At 36.9% G+C, this 26891-nt stretch overlaps 1 protein-coding gene across 1 annotated transcript in view; it reads right to left on the bottom strand.

Annotated features, from left to right (window-relative positions):
* Positions 1-26891, bottom strand: part of Rpn2 (Regulatory particle non-ATPase 2) — a 459562-nt gene that overhangs the window by 291043 nt on the left and 141628 nt on the right. Inside the window, exons 16-17 of the mRNA XM_090375965.1 lie at positions 20103-20318; positions 7317-7381 (exon numbers count right to left, since the gene is read on the bottom strand). Coding sequence (XP_090232091.1) covers positions 7317-7381; positions 20103-20318 — 281 coding nt within the window. The remainder of the gene's footprint in view (positions 1-7316; positions 7382-20102; positions 20319-26891) is intronic.

Below are 26891 nucleotides of genomic sequence, written 5' to 3'. Positions count from 1 at the left end.
CATAAAGTAGATTTTGTAAATTTTAATAGAAATATTTTTGTTTTAGTTAAAATGTCAGAATCAAAGAAAAGAAAAGCAATTTCTTTGGAAACTAAACTAAATATCGTACAACGTGTTGAAAGTGGCGAAAGAAAATCCGATGTGGCACATTCTTTAGGATTACCGCAATCAACTTTAACAACCATACTAAGTCAATCAGAAAAAATAAAACAGTCTGCTCAGAATTGTAAAGATGTTACAGCGGCAAAATTAACTCGAATCCAATTTTAGAAAAAATGGAGAAAATGTTAAGTTTGGGGATAGATGATATGTCACAATGTCATATGCCTTTAAGTCAAATGGTGATTCAAGAAAAAGCATTATTTTTGTTTAATCACCTGAAATCTAAACAAACTGAAGAAATTACGGAAACCTTTGGGGCTTCTCATGGTTGGTTCAAGAAATTTAAAAAATGGGCCATGATTCATAGTGTAAAATTAACAGAAGCTGCAAGTGCAGATATTGAAGCTGCAAATAAGTTTCCAGAAAAACTATAGGAAATAATTGAACGTGAAAATTTTCCACCAAATTTGGTGTTCAATGTTGACAAAAGCAGTTTGTTCTGGAAATGGCTACCAACAAAAAGCTTCATTTCTATTGAAGAAAAATCAGTTGCTGGGTTCAAAGCAGCCAAAGACCCTTTTAACATTACTCTTTGGATCAAATGCCTCTGGCGATTATAAATTAAAATTGTTATTAGTTTACCATTCAGAAAATCCGAGGGCGTTAAAAGGTAACATAAAAATGAATTTATCTGTAATATGGAAAGCAAATAGAAAAGCGTGGGTTACCAAGGAGTTATTTAATGATTAGTTTGTTAACCACTTTTTTCCTGAAGTAAAATGGTATTGTCAAAAAAACAACTTTGAAGAAAAAGCACTTTTGTTGTCAGACAATGCTCCGGGACAATCTTAACACGTTGGACACATGCATTCCTGTCAAAGTTGTGTTTCTTCCAGCAAACACAACTTCCCTGACTCAACCTTGGATCAGGGAATAATAGCATCATTTAAAGCTTATTATCTGTGTCAAACATTAAGCAATTTAACTGAACTAGAGGATAAAGAGGAAATGACAGTTAAAACTTTTTGGAAAAACTACACCATTAAAAATGCAACTGAAAACATCGATAGTTCTTGGAAAGAAGTCACTAAGAAATGCTTAAATGGAGTTTGGCGCAAAATATGGCCAGAAGTTGTACTAGAAGAAGAAAATAACATCCAAGAAATTAAAAAGGAAGTTATCCAGATGGCTCAATCAATAGGTTTCGAAAATGTCGATAAAGAGGATGTTAGAAATTTATTGAATGCAGAAGATCATAGTTTTTCAGTGGAAGATTTAGAAAACCTTGTTAGCAACGAAGACAAAGATAATGAAGATGAAGTTAAAGAAGTTCCTGCCGAAAAAGTGTTAACAACCAAAGATTTAAAAAGGTGCTTAAATGACATTGAAAACGTTTTAAATTTTTTTAGTAAAATGATCCTGATTTAGGAAGAAGTGTTATTGTTAAGCGATCAGTGTTAAATGCAATAACTCCGTATAGGCAATTGTTAAATGAAAGCGAGAAAAAGCATAAACAATCAACTTTAGACTCATATTTTAAAATGTGATTTCACTTCGTATATAAGTTGACTATTTATTTAATAAAACTTTTCTTTGTTAGAAAAAAAGCTTTTCATTTTCTTTACGTAGGAACGTATCTCTATTCTGGCCATAATAGTTTTACTTCTGAAAACGAAGTTTCGCTTAACAAAGTAATTTCGTGGAACGCATCCTATTCGTTAATCGAGGTATGCCTGTATATATATACACAGTATATATATTAGTATTAGGCGAAGGATTGTTTATGAATTTAGTTGTTATAGATCGTTTATTGAGATCATTGATATATTTGCTCCATGGGCAGGAATAAATTTCTTTATTTCCTTACATTACCTTTTATTTCTTTACATTACCTTTTATTTCTTTATATTTCTTGATATTCTTATTGGCCGTCTGCCATATGCTCCTTCCTCCAGAGATCCATCTACCGTTCGGCTTATGCACCACCGCTTATCACATAAAATTAATACACTTAAATTGCTAACGCATCTGCCTAGATTACAGAGGGCGCTACCATTTATTGGCATTGTTTCTTCAGGCTTGGTTTCCGATTTCACCAACTCCCAAACCCAGAGGGCGCCTACATCCACTAGCTTCGAATAAATAACACACGTGCTCCACTTCTCGGTCTTTTTCTTTCTTCACATTCATCGGTGGTAAGCATACCTATTTATATTTTTTATATATTTTTGTTCACCAGGATTTTGTTCCTTATATATATATATCACCCATATTATATCCTAATTATATCAACGGCTTCCTATTTTCTATTACAGTATATTACCCACATCCTATACGATGTAATACCTATAATCATATACCAGGATCCCTTTCTTTAACGGACGGGAAGTTACGCTCCCGATTTCTTCCCACATAAAATTGTTTTTTCTCTTTTTCTATACTTTTGACTATAAACTATATAACACTATTTTCCTTCATACCTCATGAACTATTAGAGCAATTCGAGGGGGATTGAGGTACTATTGCTATTCTACATTCTATTTCCATTCTCCTTCCTTTAGCCCGAGCTGCCTATTCAACAAAGATATACAACTACAATGGATGGAACTCTTACTCTAGTATATTCAGCATTTGGATCACATCTTATTGCTTCTAAATTCCTTACCTACCAAAAACGGCGTATTACCAGCTTTCGGCTTATTATTATTACCTTTTTACATCCTACTTATATTCTTACCTAGATTTGCTGGCAGTTGACTACAGAAACAGATAGCTACGTTAATTATGAGCTGATACATTGAGAGCATTAGCCCTAGACAAAGTCCCTTTTAATGTATCAACATACCCATAATTGACCCCTTTTTTAAAATTTACCTCATTGCTTTAAAATTTTGCCTCGGTACTGTTATACAATTTTGCCTCATTATTTTATTTACTTTGCTCTATCTTATAGTTTGCTCTATCATATATTACTTCCATTACTGCTTTCATCTTTTTGCTCTATGTTTTATCTTTTGTTTTACGCTTACCTTTTAATTATATATTGTATCTCTAAGTTTCGCCATAGTGCCGGCGTTGGCCTATGCACGTTACTCGGGTGTTTGATGCACAAGGCGTCCACATATTGCACCGTATCTCACCCAAAAACTGCTATTGCTTTACCAAACTGATATTTTTTCCATCATATATATATATATATATCTGGTTCACAATGAGCTCCAATACTTACAGTTTGTGTATTTTTCATTTAATATTTCATCCTAAAAATGCCAGACAAATATCAGTACTGAATCAATGCTTGTAATGAAGAAACATATCAGAAAGGTCATTATCACTTTTGCTTTCACTACAAGTGATAAACAATTAGTGAGAGTGGACTGTTGAAGTCTGAAACTGGAAGGCAAGTGGACCCTGTCAAACAACTGTGCAAAAAATTCTTAAAGAAAAGAACAGAATGAGTACTGAAATTAAAACTTCAGCCCCATTACAGTCAACAATTATAAGAAAACATGATACACGCTAATAGCCGAGATAAAAATACTTGATTTTTTGATTCAAGAACAAATAATGTTGTTGTTGTTGTTTTTTTTTTTTTTTTTTGGTAGTTGTTGGCGCATAGGCTTCAGTGGCCATAATGCACCTCCCAAGATTTTTGCAGTACTTTGATCCAAGCCCTAGGTGGGAATCGAACCCACAACCCTTGGGTTGCCACACAGGCACATTTTACCCACCCGGCTAGCCCGGTCGGCACAAATAATATCTTTAAACCTTTACAACAATATTAAGGCTTAGGCGTCAACTTTTTTTGAGATAGTGAAAAACCATTGGGAGAGATCCAAGGACAAGGTTCAGTGCAGGTAAGGGATAGTTTATGTATTTTAAAATTAAGTATGGCTTGCACAACATCAGGATGCAAGGTGAAACTGCCGATGCTGATGAACAGACAGTTGAAGATTTTTTCAAGAGAATGGCAGGAAGGAGAGAAGTATTTTCTATGCAAGTCTACAGTGTCAATGAGATTGGGCTCTGGAAGAAGAGGCTTTCAAGAACCTGAATTATCCAGTAAGCAAATAAATGCTTAATTTTAAACCAAGAAAGGACAGACCAACCTTTTTTGCCTGGTTTATATAATGCAGGTGATTTCTAGCTGAAATGCTTGTTGCAATGATGGAATAAATGTGTCAGTGTATGGGGAAGAATATATTGAAAAAGAGTGATAGCATGGTCACTGTCATATGTATATGTTTATTTTTTAAAAAAATTAAGTTTAGGTCAATCCCAACCTACCCAATCAACTAACGTACTACAAAGAGTAATACTTTTCCAGTTTCTTATTCAGTCATTCTACTTGCTTCATCTTATTTCATAAAAATCAGTTAGTTTCCCAGTTAACACACAAATTTAAGTTTTCAAATGAAGTTTAAGAGGTACAACCGTTATCCTGTTGTTATTGTTATTTTGGTTTTTTTTAGGAGCATTAGCAACTAAGGCCATATTGCTCCATGGATATGCGGTGGTCATTCCCTGACCTTTCCGCATTCTCCGTATTTGGTGGTCACGGGCTCAAACCCCGGTCTAATCAAGGAGTGTGTGTTACGCACTGCTGCTCCTGCCCACCTGGCTACGGAGGCGCCAACCGTTATCCTGCTGTCATAAATAACATGCCTATAATCCCCCATTATTCAAAAGTGTTTGAATAACTGGGGGGGGGGGATTCAGAGCCTGTTAAAATTTTCAAATATACTACCTCAAAGTATTTCTGCTTCTTAACAGTCTATATAAAACATTTGCATTTTTTGTTACACTAGTGGCAGACAGAATAATGGAAAAATCTTCAGTTAACAAAAAGTCTGTCAATATAGTTTTGGCCAATGTGTGCAGCCAGGATGACAATGGTACAACATGGCATAGAATCCATGTCATTCATCCATAATCACAGTGCTGCTCCAGGATCCTCCACAAATGTTATATAAAACTAAGACTGATGTCAGGTGAAAGGCAGGACCATGGTAGATGGACAACTTTCTTCTTGTGATCTTTGAATCAGTGCTTGACAATATGGGTCCTGTATCTTTCAGGATGAAAGAACAGTCATCCTGGACACTTGTTCCAGACAGGCAGAAATACTGAAAGGCATAAGGTATAGGTGAGGTTTATGTGCGCTCGTGCCAGTGAGATATATGTCAAATTGGAAGAATCCCAGGCCATGGCAAGTAAACATGTTCCACACATCATTATGGAACTGCTGGAACTCATGATTAATGGATGTGTGCACACATCAATTCACTATTTCACTATGTCTACTATTTCACTGCAAGGAAAAGGATGCTTCATTAGATCAAATCACATTATGTCACTGTTCAACAGTCCATGCCACACTCCTGGTACCACTGGGAATGCAGACGTGCATCAGCAGGTAATCTAATTTGCTGAATATCACAGTCAGGTTGCTGTGTACAATAATTCAACTTTGTTCAGTTCTTTTCTAATTGTTTTTGAGGAGAGAAGTTCTACACATTTGACACTGAATTCTACACAAACTTGGTCCATGATTGCTTGTGTGTTGTTTTACAAATTAGACTGATGACTGAATAATCTTGTTACTGAATGTAGACTGTCGACCTCTGTTATAATTTGATAACTACATCTTCCCATTTTTCACCTATGCCAACACTGCCTCCAAAACACACTTCCTTGCAAAAAGTGAGTTCTACTGTCTTAGTAACAGGCACTTCTGCCAACTGGGCTCATTCAGTTTGAAGTGACCAGGGTCTGATTATGCACTCTTGTCCATTTGGAACAGTGGACTTGGGCACAGCCTCTTTTATATCCATAATTAGATGATTGCAGAGAAGCAATCTGCATGTGGCATCCTCCTTCCCTTGTCTCATTCTTGGAAATTTTTATCACATCGACTATTTAGACTATAACATACCAACTCATATGGCATTCTAATTCATAAAGTTTTTTTTGTGTATTTTGTCACTACCAATTTGCATATCATATGTCATACAGATTGAAAAATTTGGAATTGACTCAAAAGGGAAACCCTACTCTGCCTGCCTCTGCAGTCTTTCTGCTTTACTTACACATGATGGGGCCATGGTATCTCAGTGTTTTCACCAATATCCTGTCCATTATGTGCACAACAGCTAAAAATATTTTTCTAAAAATAATATTTATGCACTGGATTTTTTTTAATTAGTTTTTTTATTTAATTATGCAATAAGCAAATTGTTACATCCATATTTGTGCTTTACCACTATTTTATAGGTGCAACCTTTATCATAATGAGCGTACATACTGTTATAGCAAACAGTGTGCGCTACTGCTGCTGTTACATGCTGCAATTTTTTAAAGGTTTTAAAAGCGTTCTTGTGGCTTGTCATAACAGCAGCATTGTCTGCATAGAAATGATATGGTATTAAATCAGTATCTTATGGCATTCAAATCCTGAAGGCATTAAATATCATGTATATTTTCACCAGCAGAATCAAGGCATCATAAATACTTTGATCCTACTGAAATAAATAGCAGAAAATTGTAAAAAAACATTATAAATATGAGATAAATCTTTTTATCCGGAGCATTGATACTCACTTCAATAAGAAAAAAAAGAGGGGGGGGGACTGTGTTTTCAGATGCTATCTCATTCAAAACAGCTATTGCTTTTTTCCTACCAGGACCATGTTTTTTCTTGAGACTTCTGATTTAGAAAATATTTTCCTGAATGAGAATAATCTGCTAAGGTCTTAGGAAAATGGTGCTGTACCAAACATGGAATAAAATGGCATTTTGCTTATATGATATCCAAATCAACATATCCACTTTTGACCAATAAACGTTTTCTCCTTTTACACTGCAAATAAGTTGTAATGCTCAAGTGGTTACTAATATTAGTTATTAAGCCATGTGACCTATTAATGTCAGAATGGCAAAAAAATTACAAAATATAAACCTGTTTGTTTTTTTTCTGAGTTATAAACCTGAGAGGGATCCTTTAATATACAAAACATTCAATTAAATCTTCAAATGATCAAATAAATATCTTCAAATGACAAATAAATAACATCATCCATTCTGCTGCACTCATAAACCCTTAAATAACTGATACACACACATAGTGGCTTAAAAATTCATTCAAATTAAACAGGAACAAAACAGTTTTAATGAATATTATAAGAAATAAAACATATGCCATTATAAAATCTTACCTGAAAAGGATGAAGCCAAGAGCCTCCACTGCAGCTCTTCTAACATCATCATTGACATCACTTACCTATTTAAATCACAATGTCTAAATATAACACAGAGGCAATTCTAATAAAAATTATATTATAATTAATATTAATACAAACAAGGAGAAAGGTGATAAACAACCAATAATGACAAAGTTCTCTGAAAGCTTAATTTATGGAGGAATTATTATTTCTCAAAGATATATATATATATATAGAGAGAGAGAGAGAGAAACAAAAAAAATAAAATAAAACGTTCTTTCATTTCATCAGTGAAATTCAGGATGCTGAATTTCAGTAATTATTCAATAATTTCCTATTATCTGCCCTATTTCTTTAATATGTCTTAAAGCTATGTCTGAACAAGAACAAAAAGCATATCACAATTAGCTTTCACCTACATAATCACTGACTTATTTTCTGTTTTCACTAATGCTCACTTAAGTCAGTCAAACTGAGTGTGAAATATCAAAAAATATAAAATCTGGCTTTTGTCCAATGAAAAATGGGCTTTCTGATATGTTAAAATCGAAAAAATTCTTATCAACACTTGTTTCACAATCAATAGTTCCACTGCAACTTTCAGTTAAAGAAAAAAGGTCCTAATTTTGTAAATTAAGAATATGGTCTTCATAAATTTTTTCTTGCCGTGCCAAACACAATCTGCACGTTTCAGTTGGATTTGAGAGAGAGAAAGAATCCCAAACAATCTTGTTAAAGAAAAGTCAGTAGGTCATTGCAACATTTCTCCAGTTAATCTTAATCTTGTGTTCCTGAGTTTAATGTTTTATGTGACACTTTAACATTATTTTTTTAATTTTTGCATGGAAGTTCATATTCACACAATTACTAAATATAGAGACAAACCTCTGTCATGAAATTGTCATTCTCTTGCCTTTACTTCAATTATTTCTGAAGTAATAACCAAAATTTCTAAAGAATATCTAGATAAAGGTACTACTAAATGACAGTGATCGTATTAAACTGATGTGGACTCTACTTAAAAGATATAACTACTGTCAAGGGTTAATGGAAGGGATTTTGCTTTCACTAAAGTAAGTACAATGGTCTCTTATAAAGTTTTTAAATTTTTTTTCGGATTAACTGACAATGTTATCAACTGAAAATTCTAAATGGGTAGCACTGAAGGAAATAATCACAAAAGCTACTAGTTTTTTTTTTACACCAACTAAGAGATACTGTTTGAGATTAGGCCAAATGAATGTCAGATGAACTTGTGAGACAAGTGACAGAGAAAAAAAATGCAGGATGATTATAAATTAGCAAAGGGCACAGAAACCTATAGTAAGTACAAACTAGTCTACAACCAAGGCTTTGGCTACAAATACTAAAAAAGTAGCAAAGAATTCGTTTCTATGTTAACACTAGAAGGAAAGGGATGAACTGCTTTCTGTTCAAGTTGGTTACAAGCTAAATAAATATTTTTCATCTACATTTACCTGTGAAGATGTTTTTTGGGATGAGAATACAAGTACATCAAATTATAACTGGGAGGTAAATAATTTTGTGATAATTGAGAGAAAAAGGTGGAACAGAAATTGCTAAAGCTAAAAGTAAATAAGGCACCCGGGACTGATGAAAATCTAACCAATTATATTAAAAGAAAACAGCAGAATAGGTAAGCCTTTAGTCATTATTATGAGAGCATCCTTGGATTCAGAGAGGATTCTTATGGATTGGAGATGTGCCAATGATTCCCCAACTCACATAGGGGGATCAAAGGGTGACTTGAGCAATTACAGACCTGTAAGCTTGACTTCTGTTTCATGAAAAATAGAGTCACTAGTTAAAAAAGTAATGCAGAACCATCTAGACAGGAATGCAGTTTTATAGCAGTCATAGCATGGATTTGTTAAGGGGTAATCTTGCCTAACCAATCTGATTGATACTATTATTCAGTAATAGAGGAAATGGATACAAAAAATAATTTTGACATCATATACTCAGATCTCAGAAAAGCTTTTGGTACAGTTACACATAAAAGTGCTGCAAATTGGAGCAGTGTAGTATTACAGGCAAATTACCTCTATGGTTAAGGGAAAAGAAAGAGAACAGTTATCAATGGACACTGCTCATCTCAAACTAATATCATTAGCAGAGCTCCTCCTAGATTCAGTGTCAGACACATTGTTGTTTTAATATTTATTAATGATCTTGATGAAGGCATATAAGGCTTATCCAAGTTTGCTGATGATATAAAGGTTGATACAGTGATTAATGATAGGAATCAGGATACGCTACTGCAATAAGACCTTGGGAAATTAATTAGATGGCTGAGAAGTGGAAATTGGATGTTTAACACTAAATGCATAGTACTGCATATCGGCAGTAGTAATCTCAGTACAACATACTAGCTGGTGGTACCACACTCAAAGTAATGCAGAATGGAAAAAACCTCGGGATAACTGAACATCATTTGTCAATACTAATACTTTAGTGAAATGTATTATTAAATATAATAGATGATAGGTGAAATCTATTAAATATAAGGCAATAGTTGTAATATGAGCCAAAAAAATGCAGGGAATGTCTGGACTTATGTTCATTCAGCCTCATTTAATCGAGTGGCCATGAGACATTTATCAGCCACACAGCCCACATAAAAAATTACTGCTGTGCACTCTTCTGGTTTTAAATTATATTTCAGACTGTATCTACCCCCAAAGTCAACGCTCATGCATTGTTTCAATAAACATACGCATAACTATTGTAATTGCTTTATTCACATTTCTGGTTTCCCAAGGGGTAAAACACTTTCAATCAGATATGGCACAACAGCTTCCTAAGTACATTCCCATCAGATGTTCCACGTTCTGAAAGCAAGTGACTATTTTCCTTTCTGGCTATTCATTCTGTGTGATGTATGCTAGAGTACTTCGCAGTTTTCAGTCATCTGCTCTTTTTATCTATGCCATTATACAGATAATTATTTATTACATAACCAAAGAAGATGATATATTATACTTTAATAGAGTCAATGTCCATTACATCTAGAGAAGAATGCCTCACAGTTATATAGAAAACCCCACATCCAGTGGTATACCCTGTATCCAACTGAGGAAAGAGTCTGAAAAGTTCCACCTCCTACCTCACTCCCTACACAGACATCTGAGAAAAGCTAGCTACAGCCTAAAGTGAAAAGATCCTTAAGAAATTCCTGAAATCAATGGTATTTGAACCCATATCTTTCTAAAAGAATACCAAAGTTACTAAAAATAGTTTTGTTGAAATACTATATTCACTTTTCAGTTTGACAAACCTTGCCCATGCAAACAACTATTCAAATATCCACGACACAGTTTTTATCTACACATAAACCTCAAGTGGGAGGCAACGAACTTGGTTAACTTCAGTCCTCCTAAAATTCAAAGCCAATTTTCAAAAAGAAGAATCTGCTACATTTATGTCCAAGTTCAACAATACCAATATTCCTAAACAAGAACACATATTTTGATTAGTCTTAACTTTCAACGTTTCTTGGCAAAAGCATACCACAAGCATTGCTCCCAACACATCCATAAAACCCAGCTTTCACTTTTGCCTCATGGTATTTTTCCTTCAGAGCAGCTATTAACCCTGTACAAATCTCAAATCCATCCACCTTCCAGACATGGACTTAGACTATTCCCACTTTATATATGGACTTAATCCAAAAACTTTAATTCCTTGCCTTCATTTAAATGAGAATAATAAGATTAATCAATAATTGAAACCTGTTACATTCCCTTTCACATGGCTATTTCATTTCTACTTCATACCTTTCCTATAAATACAATTATTTCCATGAGCACAGTCAGTTCTTCTAACTGGTATCTGTAATTCGACCCTTTCTCTTAAACTAGTCCAAACATATGCCTCAACAAGTCAACAAGTGGAAACTCAATAAATAACTTATTTTTTCCTCTTCCCTTCATCATCTCTTTCTTCTGCATCTGTTCTCTGGCACATCCTTGTTCTTTTTGTATTTCATAATAATTATAATCTACAGAAATTCAAGTCCAATGTCAACAAGTTTATTCTGCGTTTTCCACTAGTCCATTACTAAAGTACTATAAATTTCAGCAACCTTCTCTCTTCTTTCTTTTCTTTTCTTTTCTCTCTCTCTCTCTCTCTCTCTCTCTCTCTCTCTCTCTCTGTGCAAATGTCTATATTTAATGCAGAGAAGAAAAACTGCAGACATCTGCCTTTGAAATGCATACAATTAGCCCTCTGCATGTTTATGAACAGATCTAATTAAAATAGCAGTATAGCAGTAAAATTAAAATAACTGTAACACTAAGTGGCAAGAAGACAAGACTAAGAGAGACTGTTTGAAAAGTAGGACAATAAACATTTTTGTGAAAAGACATTTAATCAGAGAACAATGAAAACAAAAGTAAATCAGTGCACTACTTTTCAGCAACATCAACTATCATATTCAAGTACTTGTACCACTTTGTCACATGTGTAGTCATACTTCTGTCATAAATTTCCAGGGACATTATGTAATCAATCAGGTTTTAATGAATCATTTAACTTCATTATTGCTGAATCATTTCCTTACCAGATGATTTTAAAAGCCCCAAACAGATGTAAGTAATAAGGCAAAAAAAATTGAGATTGTGTGGAAACATTCCATTCATGATACTGCAAATACTGTCACGTGCAAATAAAAGTACAGAATTCTGCATTATCATAAAATGAAAGTTTCATAAACATGACTGTTGAACCAAATGTCATTCCCAGTTGCCTGATAAATTTTTGTGAGCTTAAGCATACAGAAATCAGATAACTGCATGTGCACTTCTATATTCATCCACCTTTCAAATATGGTATCAAGTTTGGTTTAATCACCTTGTAAACTCCACCGACCTGGTGGTTGTGCAAGAGTATAAACAAGAACATATATAATATGTTCTTGTTTATACTCAGAAGAATATGGCATTCTGTAACAAAGAAAAAATAAACATTACATTGTGCATTTATTCCTGCAGCATTTCATTATGGAAAAGCACAGTTTCTTCCCCAAAATATTAACTTACTTTTTAAAAAGACCTTTTTTATTTATGTGAATGACAATTATACAACATATCAGTGCTTTTTTAACCTATTTCTATGGCAGAATCCTTTTACAAACCGAAATTATGTTTTTACAGAATCCAATATTTTTTAAAAACAGTAGTGTACAGGCACGCACACAACAATAATCTACTCATTGTCCAGTAATAAAGATATCAAAACCATACACACACACAAAACTATGATTTACTCATTGTCCAATAATAAGGATATCAAAACACACACATGGATAGATGTAATGTGTATGGGTAACTTTAATTAACTAAAATAAGAGATAAATAATTAATAAAAGTATTTAGCAATAAATAACAAATATTGATTGTTGGCCTCTTCACTTCATAATGGGGATAGCAATGAGTTTGGATATTCAATTAGAATGTTTCTAACTGTTGATCAAACTTTAGAGTGACACAGTTTGCAGCCCCCCCCCCAAATAATCACAAAAGTGCACAAAAAGGTGTATGGTTACTATTAATACCAATCAATCAATATGAACAAATATATGAAGCAATTATTAATAAATGAAAAGAGAGAAGGGGTTGCATGGGAATTATACTTTTCAAAGGCAACTTCTGCATTTGTTTGGAAATGTGCCACAGGAAATTGGGGGCACCACCCCAGATGTGGCAACCATATTCCATGGTAGGGCAGATTTCTGATTTGTACAGAGTGCACAGCTGTTTGGAAGAAAAGTAACACTGAGAGCAAAAGAGAAAACCCAGTTTTTTAGATGGAAGCAATATTTGCAATGTGCTTATGCTAAGAGAGATTAGAAGTCAGGGTAATCCCCAATAGAGATATATGATCTCACCTAGATATCGGAGTGTCATCAAAGATAAGCATAGGAGCAGAAGAATCCTTTTAGCGAGATATAAGACAGGACTGAGTTTTAGAAGGTTTGAAATCAACTAAGTTATCATTACCCCACTGGAGAATTACCTGGAGATCAGCAGTTAAGGAATTGGTAGTGGATATTTCAGAAGTTGAAGCTGTTTGAGCAGGGCAAGGTTTCTCAAACTGGAAAGTGGAATGCAATGTGCTATCATCAGCAAAATTATGGATAGGATTTCTGGTCAATGGAGGAAGGTCATTAATATACAAGAGGAAAAGAGTGGAAGAAAGAACTGAACCTTGGGAGACACCAGAATTAGTGGAGAAGTTAGAAGACAGAGAGCCATCTACCATCACCTGTAGTGAGCAGTCAGAGAGAAAACAGGATGCCCAATTACAAAAAACAGTTGGCAAACCATAAGATGGAAGCTTATTTAGAAGACCTTTATGCCAAACACAATCAAAAGCCTTTGAAATGTCAAGAGTAACTGCTTGAGTTTCACCTAATTTTTCCATTAAATTTGTTCAAAGATGGGTAATATAAAGCAGAATATCACCAGGGGATTGACATTGACAGAATCCATACTGGCGATCGTTGATCAGATGGAAAGTTTCTAGATAGTTTAAGAGTTGGTGGTTAATTGTTTTCTCCAATACTTTGGAAAGAGTAGAGGTGATTGCAATGGGACAATAACTGGATGGTAGTGATGTCTCCCTTTTTAAAAACTGGCTGGATATGAGCAAATTCCAAGCAGAAGGAATTTGATGAAAGACCACAGGAGACATTGAATGGAACGTACTGGGAATGGTGGGAGGTGTTTACCAAGATCATTAATACATGAGTTGGAAGAAAAATAGGATGCCAGCAGGTCAGCTTTATCCTTGGCTGAAGTGGTAATAGAACCATCTGGTTTAGACAGAGGTGGGAGCACAGAATGACAGAAGTTGCTGCCAATAGCTTTGGCAAGACACTAGAATGCTTGGCTACCATTTGGACAAGAAGCAAGTTTTCTACTCTTAGCCTGTTCAAAATCTAGTTTGGACTGATTAATAACTGCTTTACATTGTTGCAGGCTTTGGTGTAGGCATAAAACGACCCTGGAGATTTGGATATGAGCCAATTACAATATGCAACATTCTTCTCTTGAACAGCCTTAGCACATTTATTGGGAAAAACCAAGGTTTAGATAAAGGATGAGATTTTAAGGTGGAGTGTGGAATAAAGGATTCCATTACTACAAGAATAATTCACTGACACGACCTGAGCAAATGTTGACATCAGAGTTTTGTAACAGTAATCCAATCAAGGAAAAGAAATCAGGTAGGTCATCCCATTTTGCATTCTTGTAATGCCAAACAACACGAGGTTGTTTGTTGTTTGTTATTTGGTTTTTAGGAGCATTAGCAACTAAGGCCATATTGCTCCGGGATATGCGGTGGTCATTCCTTGACCTTTCCGCATACTCCGTATTTGGTGGTGACGGGCTCGAACCCCGGTCTAATCAAGAAGCATGTGCTACGCACTGCTGCTCCTTCCCACCTGGCTACGGAGGCGCCCAACACGAGGTTGGGAATGGCTTTGAGAGAAAGGCTCCATTGGAGAAGAGACCATCACCAAGTTGTGATCTGAGGTGCCTAGAAAACCACTCAACTTAACCGTGTACCTTGCAAGGGTTGTTTGCGAGAAAAAGATCAGCATGTTGGCTGTATGTTAGGATTGTCTGGTATTCCGGTAGGTAAATGAACAATCTGTGCACAGTCATTAGTAATTGCAAAAGCCTCAGCGTCTCGACCAGCTGGGTCTGTATGACTAGAAAACGGAAAATAGCTGGAGTTGTGAACATTAAAATCATCTAGGAAAATTTAAATTACCTCACTGTTAGGAAAGTTGGACTGGAGAAAATCAAGTTTCAAAGAGTTTCAAGTGATTAGTGGAGTTGTGAGAAAGATAGAAGTAACAGATGAATTTGGCAGAATGTGGTAGAAAGATTTTAAACCAGAGAAGATCGAAAAGAGGAGATTCCAAATTACTGAGTCTCTGACAGGGAATATCAGAACTGACATATGCACAAGTTTTTTTTTTTTTTTTTTTATGAGAACCCCAAACACGAAAGGTATCAAAACCTATAGTACTTAGTACCGTGCATGGGTTGAAGGAGAAGTATGGGGAGAGGGGAGGGGGATGCCGGAAACTTTGTTCTAGAGACTAAACATGGGTTTCACCACTTCAAGCCTCCAATAAGCAAAGTGGTGGTATTTCACCGGTTGATGAAAGTCATCTACCACCTGATACCACCTTTGAAGCGAAAGGAATAGTACAACAAATAATTCGGACAACTGAGATGAGCAGTGGTGGAATAAACCAATAACTGAGATTCTGTAAGAAAAGGCACATGAGGTTTGGCAGACTGTAAGTGAAAATGGACATCATTGAGATTAGAACTGAGACCATGTATATTTGTGTAATGAATGAGGAAGTGTTTGAGCGGTTAAATCTTTTTTGCAAATAAGTTTGCTCTATTAGTTTGACAATTCATGGTATATTCAATAGTAAGAAAAGGTGTGGGGGGGGGATGCTGTATGAAGTTTGTTTGTTGTTTGTTTGTTATTTGGTTTTCAGGAGCATTAGCAACTAAGGCCATATTGCTCCAGAATATGCGGTGGTCATTCCCTGACCTTTCCGCATTCTCCGTACTTGGTGGTGATGGGCTCGAACCCCGGATTAATCAAGAAGCGTGTGCTACGCACTGCTGCTCCTTCCCACCTGGCTACGGAGGCGCTGCTGTATGAAGTAATGAAATTTTTGGATATGGCATACACATGGTAAGAACATACCCAGATCCTTGACATAACGTGGCCTCGACAATGCCTCCCCCCCCACACATACACACTACTCGGACTCTCTCCAGTCACTATCCTGCAGAGTATAAAGCAGCGAGATTATATACTGGCTGATCCAGAAGCCTCCTAGAGAGTTACCAATAGGTTCAGTCTAGTGTACTAACTAGCAGCCAGCTTGTGAATACCATTTTAGAGCTGTACATGAAGCTGTACAGGAAGGAAGTAAAAAAAATTTCATGAAAATGAGATGGTTTGACAAGTCTTCCTATATGAAGCAAGTAAAAAAAAACAAATTTCATGAAAAGTTATACACTCAGAGTCAAGTTATTACATGCAGATGGACAACAGATGGACAGGATGATGAAGACAATAGGCACTTCTGCATATATGATAGCACACCTAATAAGAGCGGAGATATACTACAGATCAAAATATTGAAAAGTATGATGAGAGCCTCTATAAGCGGATGAATTGAGTGAATAAATATGAGTAGCTTTTTATAGCAGAAATCAATATACCTCTTATTTAGAGCAACCTAGGGAAACCACCACAATAACAATATTTTTAAATCAACTAGGTCGCTGTTCTCTATATCAACATGTTAGGAAAAGTACCAGGGACAAAATATTTTGGGCCTGATTATCACCTACAATACATATTTCATAAGTTAAAAGTACAGGAACTCTTAGTAGGGAGTGATTATGGGTGCTTAGGTGGATGATGATCAAAGTTTTGGTTGTTAAATATAAGTGAACAGGTTTCAATTTCAGAAAAGAGGATTATGGTAGTCAAGTTACTACATCTTTCAAATGGAAAGACAGTGTGGGGAAAGGCAAATAGAAGGAGGAGAAGGGGAATTATGAAATAACTTGTCACAAATCCATATATTTATTTGAATATACTATACATATAAACCCACAATGGGTTGACATTCTCACAGTTGCAAGGAGGTGAGGATTAGTTCACATGTATTTTTTTGGTTTTCAGTAACTCACTGTTTAAATTTGTGGTGTTGTAGTCATCATTCTGATTGATCAGAGGGCATGTTTATTTTTTAATCAGATTAAGAGTTCAGGAGTTATATTAAAATTTATTCTTGTCTCAGTTTAGCTAACATTATTAAGTAAACCATAATATACATAAATTTTAGGGCCCAGGGTTACAGCTCGTGCCATACACTCTCAAATGGACCCTGCTAAATTGTGTGAAAAAATTTACGATCAGTGATAAGTCACCTGAGAAATCACTGATGAACTAGGAGTCTCCTGTAGATCATGCTATGTTATTTTAATCAAAAACACTGGCATTCATCAAGTCAGCAAAATTTGTTCCAAAATTTTTGAACGGTGACCAAGAGATTCACCATCAGGATATGTATATCAGGAGCTTGAAAGAAGGACAGAAATGGACCTTAATTTTATCAATTGCATCACTACTGGTGATGAAAAACAAGTGTTTATGACCATAAGCCCCAAACTAAAAATCCAATTGTCCCAGTTGAAGTCACCAACCTCGTCCCATTCAAGAAAGCACAACAGGTTCAGTCATATGTGAAATAATATTGGTTGTTCCCCCCCCCCCAACATTCAGGGTATCATTCATTATAAGTTTATTCAGAACAGTGAGATAGGAAACTGTGCCTATAATAAAGTGGTTCTGATTCAATAAGAGAAAAAAGTTGGAAGAGAATTCTACCAGCTGTTTGAAAATGGTGGATGACTTTTCTGCCATAAAAATGCTCCTGTGTGCACTGAACCCTACATTCAAGAATTTCTGGGACCCCAAAAAAGTACCTACAGTACCCCCACCTTCATATTCACCTGACCTAGCTCAATGTGGTTTTTTTTTTCTAACTCTTCCCCAAAAATGAAGCTGAAAGAATGAGCATTTTGAAAAACAGTGAATATACAGAAAAACGTTTATTATCATGTAAACAATCTTAAATACTGCAACTTTCATCCTTTGGAATTTGACAAAAAAAAATTCAACATTTGTTCATTGGATCCATTATTTCAAGGCTATTCTGTAATAAAATAAAATAATAGCAGCCTAAGCTTTGCTAGTAGTTCAACAGGTAGCTGTATATTTAGCGTGCATTTGTACTTACTTAAAAAAAAAAAAAAAAAAAAACCACATCTAAAACTTCACGTCATCACACAAATTTGCATTCATCCAGACATTGAAACAGCATAAATAACAACATGATAAGCCAAGCTGGTAATAACCTGATAAATGTAATTTACATAAGGAAAAATGAATTCTATGGGTTTGAACATCTCAAAAATCAATAAACAAATTTTAAAAAAAGCTTGTAACCTAGAATATTATTAGCAATTAGCAAGCATATCACTGCACTATAAATTGATAATTATGTAAAGGTTGGCATCATACACCAATATTTACAAAACTATTTATTAATGCACACACTTTAACACCCCCTCCCCAATACTCACATGGCAGAAGAATTCTTGTTTATACTATGAGCTATAACCTCAGTACATACTCATACTATGGTTATAACTGCAATGATCCAGAAAGTTTCATAGCAGCAATGAGATGGTGTAATGTCTTTAAAATGAACAGATGAGATTTGAATAGAACATTATCTCTAGTAGTATAAATTAGTTCTCAATACCACTTTCTCATTTTTTGCTGTGTTTTAATTCAGTTGCTGAGAACATGAAAGCATGAAGTTGTTTGTGCTGCTATTTGATTTTTTTTTTTTTTATGTTCAACATTACAGTTAAATTGTTTCAATGCTATGCAATGCAGTTTTGCCCTCCATATTCATTAGAAATATGTAGTTCCTTTATATGAATATCATTCTTCTACAGATTTTTTATTTTTCTTCTTTATGGATTTGTTCCTTCTGCAAAACTTGCTTCAACTGGTCTGTAGACAAGTTTCCAGCATGTTAAAATCCCAATCATCAACCAGTTTTTCCTTAATTCCACCAGGAATTAAGGAAGAACTGGTTGACGATTTCCTTCCTTCCTTCCTCTAGCATGCTGTTTAAATTATGTTTATTTCATCCTCACATTGCTAGGATATTCAGTGGGTCCACCAGCAGTTATATGATGCTACAATGTCATCAGCCTTTTCCTTAGCTTTCCAACAAGACAAAGCACATTCTCAATACTACTTGCTTCTCGTATTCCTACCATGATCGTTAACAGCAATGTGCAAAACAGGTATACTTAATCTATGTTATCATGGACATTTAAGTTTTTGATTTATTATACTCTCTCAATGTAGCAGCATATGCCTTTTCTAGGCTAAGATTAATATCCAGAAACTATCATGTCATTGTTCTTTTTCCTAACAAATACACATCCTAACTCCAGTGACATTGTTACCTTTATAAGTGTATCCAAATTCTTCCAAATTTAGAAAAATTTTAAAAAATCAACAAAGTTTTACTGATTTTTTTTAAATTCTTTAGTTTGTCATTTCTTTGTCAACGAATACTGTTTTGCTTTTATTTTTGTTTGCAATTGTTTTTCTCCCTATCAAGGTCAATGCAATTCATTATTTGCCCACTGAATGCCAGCTTCCAATAAACTTTGTAAATACTACTTTGTAGCCATGTTACATTTTTATAAAATAACCAAAGGTTAAAATTCTCATATTTTTAACTCATATAGCATTTTACCTCAATTAATATTAAGATGGCTCTTAAATTCTGTAAACTCCCACTAAATATATAGAAAACTTGTAGTAAATGTTTGATTCAGAATAAAACATAAGAATCAACTGGTTAAATCTTTAACTGATCGTGATTAACTCTTCAAATATGTGTGCTGTAGTGTTATATCTCAGATAGAACCACACCACAACATTAGTCCAACTCTGCCATTGTACTTTGTAATGATACATAATTCTGGTGCTGTGTTTGTGCAGTGTACATGTGTTAATAAACTCTTAAACAGAAAAAATAATAATAAAAGAAAATAAAGTGGAAGGAATTTTGAATATTTTTTTTGAAAAACATAATAATAACTATTTACTCACTGCCACATGCAGCAGACGTCTGATTGCTCTATTGTTGCCTGTACCACAATAAGCCATAGCCACAGTATGCATACCAGATCGCCGTAGTAATGGATCTTTATCTCGACAAAGATTTTCAATCAGTGTATCTGCTTCTTCAAGTCTCCCATACATGGTTAATGCAATACCAACTGCAAGCCCTCGCAAGATCTTTTCATGCTGAGTTTCTTGGGCATACTGAAAAAAAAAAATTTAGGAAGAATGTAATTTGTACTTTCACTGTAAAAAAAATTATATGGAAATAAAAGAAGAGTGCAGATATTCAATTATTCTCATTTATTTCTGGTATAATCACTCCAATATTATGAGAACTTTACTGTAACAATTAATGGCAGTTTATATACCAGCACCATAGTTAACAACAAGCCATGCAATTTTTGTGGTAGTGTACAGATTCGACTGCACAACACTTTAATCTATGTACACTATCGGAGGGCTACAGTCAGCCCTTGTGTCCCAATTTTGTTAATCCTATAACAGACTGACCTTTTTTTAACTATTCTTTAATGGTAACTCATTCTCTTGACAAAAACGGTGGGCAAAAACAGTTTATGTACCAATCCAAAAGACTTCTTGTGTCACCTCCTGTTCCATTTCCATTAGACTGGCATCATGGCTTTGTTTAGGCCCTTGAGAGCACATGGTGTCTGTGAATGATACACCAATATTGGTTTTAATTTTAAAGTGCCAGAGACATTTGTACCCAGCAGAAGCATTAGCCTGTCTTTTGCAGCCTTGAAGCCTGGTGCAGATTGCTCTTCGTGGGTTTGTGATGGCAATTTCTTCCAATAAAGCCCAGTCTCATCAACATTAAAAATGAGATCAGAGGATAATTACCCTCCTCTACAATGGCTTGAAACTGTGCAAGAAATGCTGCAGCTGCCTCAGCACATGCACTTGCCACCTCGCTATTTAATTTCACACAGTGGCACTTACTTCAAGATTTATATTGCATGAACCATCCCCTGCTACCTAAAATACCTCATCACCACCCTCTTTTTTCTTAAGACCTTCAAAAATTGAACACAAACATCCACCTTGTGTAATGCTTTGCAGTTCTATCGGTGGGAGATGGTTTGATCCAGTTGACACCATTCTTTGTACACCTTAACCACAGTGGACACGAGCAACCAACAAGATGTGTTGTTTCCAATATGGAATCACCCAATGGACGAGCTCCTACAATCATGCCCTTTTGAAACTCTGTGATGTCTTTACTATCTCCATAACTGCTACTTTATCACTTTGACTTGAATGACCAGATGCAAATTACCACTGCTCTGGCATAGGAAGCTGTTCAGCTTTTTATACTGTGAGCTATGCAGCATACTCCGTTTCAGATGGGATGGTCATAATTCAGCGATTACTGATATATTTTGACATGATACCCTGAAATTTCAAAGCAATTTTTTGCAAATCATGTTTGTATGTGCACAGAATGTTTTGAAACTCTACAGGGTGTGAAGCCATCTAGTAATTATGTTTATAAGTAATAGTAGCTATTTTTATATTTATGACGGTTTCAAATATTGGCATAAGGGGCACAACCTTTCATACCATGCCAAACCTGTTTCAAAACAATGTGAACTTATACAAGCTGAAACTGAAGCAATTTTTCACAATGATGAAATTTAATGAAATAATATAAATATATAAACTTATATATATTTATATATGTTTTTTATTCTACAAACCACATTATTTATATATAAGAATATATAAATATGTCATGATGTCTTCTATATATAAAAATATATGTAGAAGACATCATAAATAAAAAAACCTAGTTCTTATATTTTTTACAATTTTTTTCATGATCCCTATCCCCCCCCACACACAAATATTGAGCTTAGTTTAACTTTTGACAATACCTTAATGTTTGGCTATAATGTCAAAATAGTAAAAATTTATATTTTACATTTATGCATATAATTTTTTGGTTTTTACAAAACTTCAAAATCACATTTGTAGGACGTGGGTGAGGATCGCCAATATGGCTGCCTTCCAGTACGGATGTGTCGTTTATCGCTCTGCAATAATTTGTTTGAATTATGTGTTCTAAATGTAATACAGTTAAAAATTATTGGTTCTAGTTGAAGATCAACCAACAGTGGACTCATAGGGTGAGACTTTTCTAACTTTCTAGGGAAATATAATCAGATTTTTGCGTTCTCTATCTATTTCCTTTGTTGTGAGATAGGCCACCAAGCTGCTCACAGCGAGGTAAAGGAGAGTGCTCCGAGATAACATGCCTGCCATGTTCAAATCTGATTCTTGACTCGGGAGGATCTCCCAATTAGTCCTCTCTGGGCTGCAAAGTGCCTCACCATTCTGTGTTATTTCTATCACTGCCAAACTAAATGTACCATGTGCTCAGTGTCCCCGGCCCCTCCATAGACATTCCATGGAAGAGACAGATCTCTCTAATTATTGTACCTGAAGTAAAACTGATTCCATGGAAGAGACAGATCTCTCTAATTATTGTACCTGGAGTAAAACTGATTTCATGATTAGTGCCTATGAAAACCATAAGAGGAAGTAACCCAGTTTTTCTAGGAGCATCCCCCCTCCACAGCTGACAGAGGGGATAGCCCAAAACTCCCCTAACCTACCGTGAGCCTTCAAATAAAGCCACAGACTTGTGGTGGGCATCATTTGTCGACATTTTCAGTAACCTATCCTACCATACACCCGATAATTCGAACTATACCGGTTATCCAGAATTCGTGAAATGGAAGGAAGAACAGAAAAACACAATGTTCCCCAAGGCCAGAGTGACAACACTGTTATTGTGGAACCCCAGGACAAAGTGGATGAGCTCCATTCTGGATCCTAACTCACCAAGTGGGAAAAACCGCAATCAGCTGATCCCCAAGTTGGGGCGGGAAACACGTTCCCAGATAGAGACTAGAGAACAGCCAGAAACAGCCGCATCACAAAAATACCCCAAAGAAGACAAACAGCAGGACTCCCCCCTCGACCCTGCCACACCAGAGGGCACCATATATGAAAAGGTGCTCTTTTTCAAAACTACACTTGAGAACATTTTCAAGGAAAACCCAAATAGATTGTCAGCAGGACTCAGATCTCACATTGTCACAATCTTCCACAAGATGGAGACAATCCTACATGATGAACAGCTTGACAAAGAGAGCTACCACACGGCTACTGGCCTATTTGGAACATGGGGCATGTCAAATGCCACAGCATGTCCCGACATATTCTGATGTGCTGAGGAATCAACCTGCGAAAACAATGACTATCACAAACACCATCAACACCAAGTCCGCACCCAGGAAGGCACTGCTCCCTACACCACATCTTGTGGTTCTTAAACCAACCACTACTGACACTCTTAAAACTAGTGATGAGGTCAAGAAGAAAGTCAATGACTCCCTGATGCAAGAATTCAAAATAGCCAAGAATAGAGCCATCAGGGAAAACATGTAACACTGAGGTAATAATCGAGATGGAAAAAAAAGACGATGCCAACCTGATCATAAATAATACCGACGCTCGGACTTTCTGCTGAGCTGCCTAGAGAAAAAGGCCCCTCAATTGTTATATTCGGCATAGACCCGGACCTGACCCCCACATTCATTTGCGAGGAGATATACACACAAAACCTCCAACAATACCTACCAAACAGAGACCATGCAAACCTACTGGTGCCTAAACACCAAACCAAGAGTGGGAATGGCAGCTCAACAAACTGGGTGGTCAGACTGGCCCCCGTGGCATGGAGGATGATAATAAAACAAGAGAATATATATATAAACTGGAGCTATCACTGCTTCAGGGGACAAATCGCGGTCCCAAAGTGCTTTCGTGCTGCTGATTCGGCCACACCACCCACATGTGCATCCAGCAGGAGCCAACCTGTGGGCACTGTGTTGAGAGAAGGGGCACAACTACACAAACTGCCCAAATAAAGAAAGTGACCCAGCGTGTGCACACTGCAAGTGGCAAAAACTCCCCCACGCGCACACGCACGCGCACGCGCACGCGCACACACACACACACACACACACCCGGTCAGTCAGTCAGAGATAACAAATGCCCGGTATACATTAAAACAAGTGCCCAACAATTAAGAATTCATTATGGGGACTCTGCCCGAAAGTTATAACACCACAAGCATTAAATTCCTCCAACTCAATGTGCAGCATGCAATTGCTGTAGCAGGACAGATAAGGCAAAAGGCTGAAGAACAAAACCTGGACATTCTCCTGCTGCAAGACCCCTACACCTGCGCCGGGGCTACCCACTCATCCATAAGATTGTTTAGGTAGACGGAGCAACCCAATGGGCTGCTGTCATTGTAAGAAACCCGAACATAACCGTCACTAGGATCTCACACCTGTCCCACGAGTGGACATCTTATGCACACATCGTTACTTTCCTAGGAGAACTTAATGACATCTCCTTGTACTGTCATCTGGAGGCAGACATCCTCCCATACATTCAATATTTACACAAAGTGCAAACTGAACTAACAGGATCCAAGATCCTCATATTTGCCGACCTGAACTGCCGTTCACCTCTGTGACACAGCGAGATCCAGGAGTGTAGAGACTCTAAAAACGGGCAGCACATGGACGAATTATTGACCAACAACAGCTTTGTCGTCATCAATCACGCCAACAATCTTCCCACATTTAGTTCAACACTCTGGGAGGCCACCCTGGATGCCACCATGGCCATTAGATCTCTAGCTGGTTATCTCAACAATTGGATGGTGCAAGAGGACAGGACTACTTCCGACCACAGGGCCATCACTTTTACTATGCATAGGTCACTCCATCGAATCCAGATAAACAGCTACAAACAGGAAAGATATGCTGTCAATAAAGCAGACTGAGGTAAATTCAAAGAGGTCATCACCAGAAACGCACACAACCTGTCATCCAATCAGCTCCAGAAACAGACCCCCTGATCACCATCAATGTACTGTAACCAATGTCATAGTCAACGTGGCTAACCAATCAATCAGGAGGACCTCCCAACCAGGAGATGTCCCATGGTGGCTGCAAGAGCTCGACCAGTTTAGAAGAGCAATGAACCAGAAGAGATGCACCTTTCAAAGAGCCAGATGAGATGGACCTGATATGGTACAGGCCCCCTATTGCAAGGTTGACTGATAAACCACACCAGGGATGCCTGCAGGGCTCTGTCTTAGGTCCTCTCCTGTGTATCTATGTACTAGACGAGTTCCTCTCCCTCGACTTGGGGGGCATACAGGCTTTGGCCTATGCAGACAACCTGTCCCTGGCCTTTACTGCAGATTCAAGAGCCCAACAAGAAACTCTTGCAAATGCAGCAGTAACCACACTGCGAGACTGGATGGAAAGGCATCGACTCACCACATCAGCCACCAAGACTCAATCCATCTTACTTAAGGGCTACCTAACCGCAACTAGACCGACGCAAATAAGAATCAACAATAGAACAATTAAGCCAGCCACAAAACTAAAGTATCTGGGAGTTATTCTGGACTGCAATCTATCTTTCACCCCCAAACCTAAAATATACACAGGCTAAGATGAAAAAATATGCTGCCATGCTTGCCAGAGTCACACGTTGCGAATGGGGCTTAAAAAGGTGCACCCTTGTCTTTGTGATCCTTTATAAAGCAGCCATTATCCCGGCAATTACATATGCCTCCAGTGTCTGGTTCCACAAAGCCTCAACAGTTATAAACCGCAGATGATTGGATATTATACATAGACCCATCCTATTGACCCTCACCCGAGCATGCAAGGCAGTCTCTACCCATGCACTACAAGTGATCACGGATGCTCTCCCTCTTGATCTTGAGGTGACTCTCACCAGCATACTTTAGCAACTCAGACATGGCAAAGCCACAACCTTTTAGGACCACACCAGGGACCCGACAAGTAACCGTAAAGTTGAGAAGAACAGGCTAAAAACCTACTTAACATCAATATAGCAACAACGCTGGATGAACTCTGACAAAGGGGATGTCATGCAAAGGTTCTTTCCGAACTCACAACACATGTACCCAAGATATTCAACACGGCTCTGTCCCAGTCTTCATGACACCTACTTTCTCACAGGACATAGAGCTAACTGACACAACCTAAATCTCCTAGGACTGACAGATAACCCAGTGTTGCGCATGTGTTTCCCTCGAGACCTGGGACCACCTGCTACACGAGTGTGAGCTGTACGAAGATCTGCGTGAACACCTCATCACATGAGTCCGGTTCAACCCCAAAAATCAGGAGCACTACCTACTGGAGGACAAGGCAACCTACAATGCCCTCACCAACTTTGCTCAGTGCCTCTTGGCAAGACGCCAGACTCTACCTTTGTCGACAAACCTAGAACAACTAGGATAAATACAACAACTTGATGAACCAAGAGAAAACTGGACTTGCACCAGTTGTGACTAAACTCCACTCTCCCAAATTTGAGAAATGTTAACAAATCACATCACACAACCTACCATTCAGTCACCATCGGGAGTCCACCCTGATGGTGAATGAATCCTATCCTATTGAACGTCGGCGAGAGGATGGACCTGGATCTCACGAGTAACTACAAAACAAAAGACCAAGCAGGACCTGCACAAATATCAGACAGACCTGGACTGAAAACTTGGACAGAGATACCTTCACTGCATTCCTGGGAATCCCGAATGGGGCAGTCCTGGCGCCTTGGCACCCAGACTGAGGCCACCCCACATTTATGCCCTGTTGGTCATCAGGGCCGGCACTTGACTGGCCT

Source organism: Mastigoproctus giganteus, chromosome 6, assembly GCF_048544385.1.
Source record: "Mastigoproctus giganteus isolate SK-2022 chromosome 6, ASM4854438v1, whole genome shotgun sequence".
Classification (NCBI taxonomy): Eukaryota; Metazoa; Arthropoda; class Arachnida; order Uropygi; family Thelyphonidae; genus Mastigoproctus; species Mastigoproctus giganteus.
Note: the sequence above shows the minus strand (reverse complement) of the source record. Positions and strands in the feature narration are given on the sequence as shown.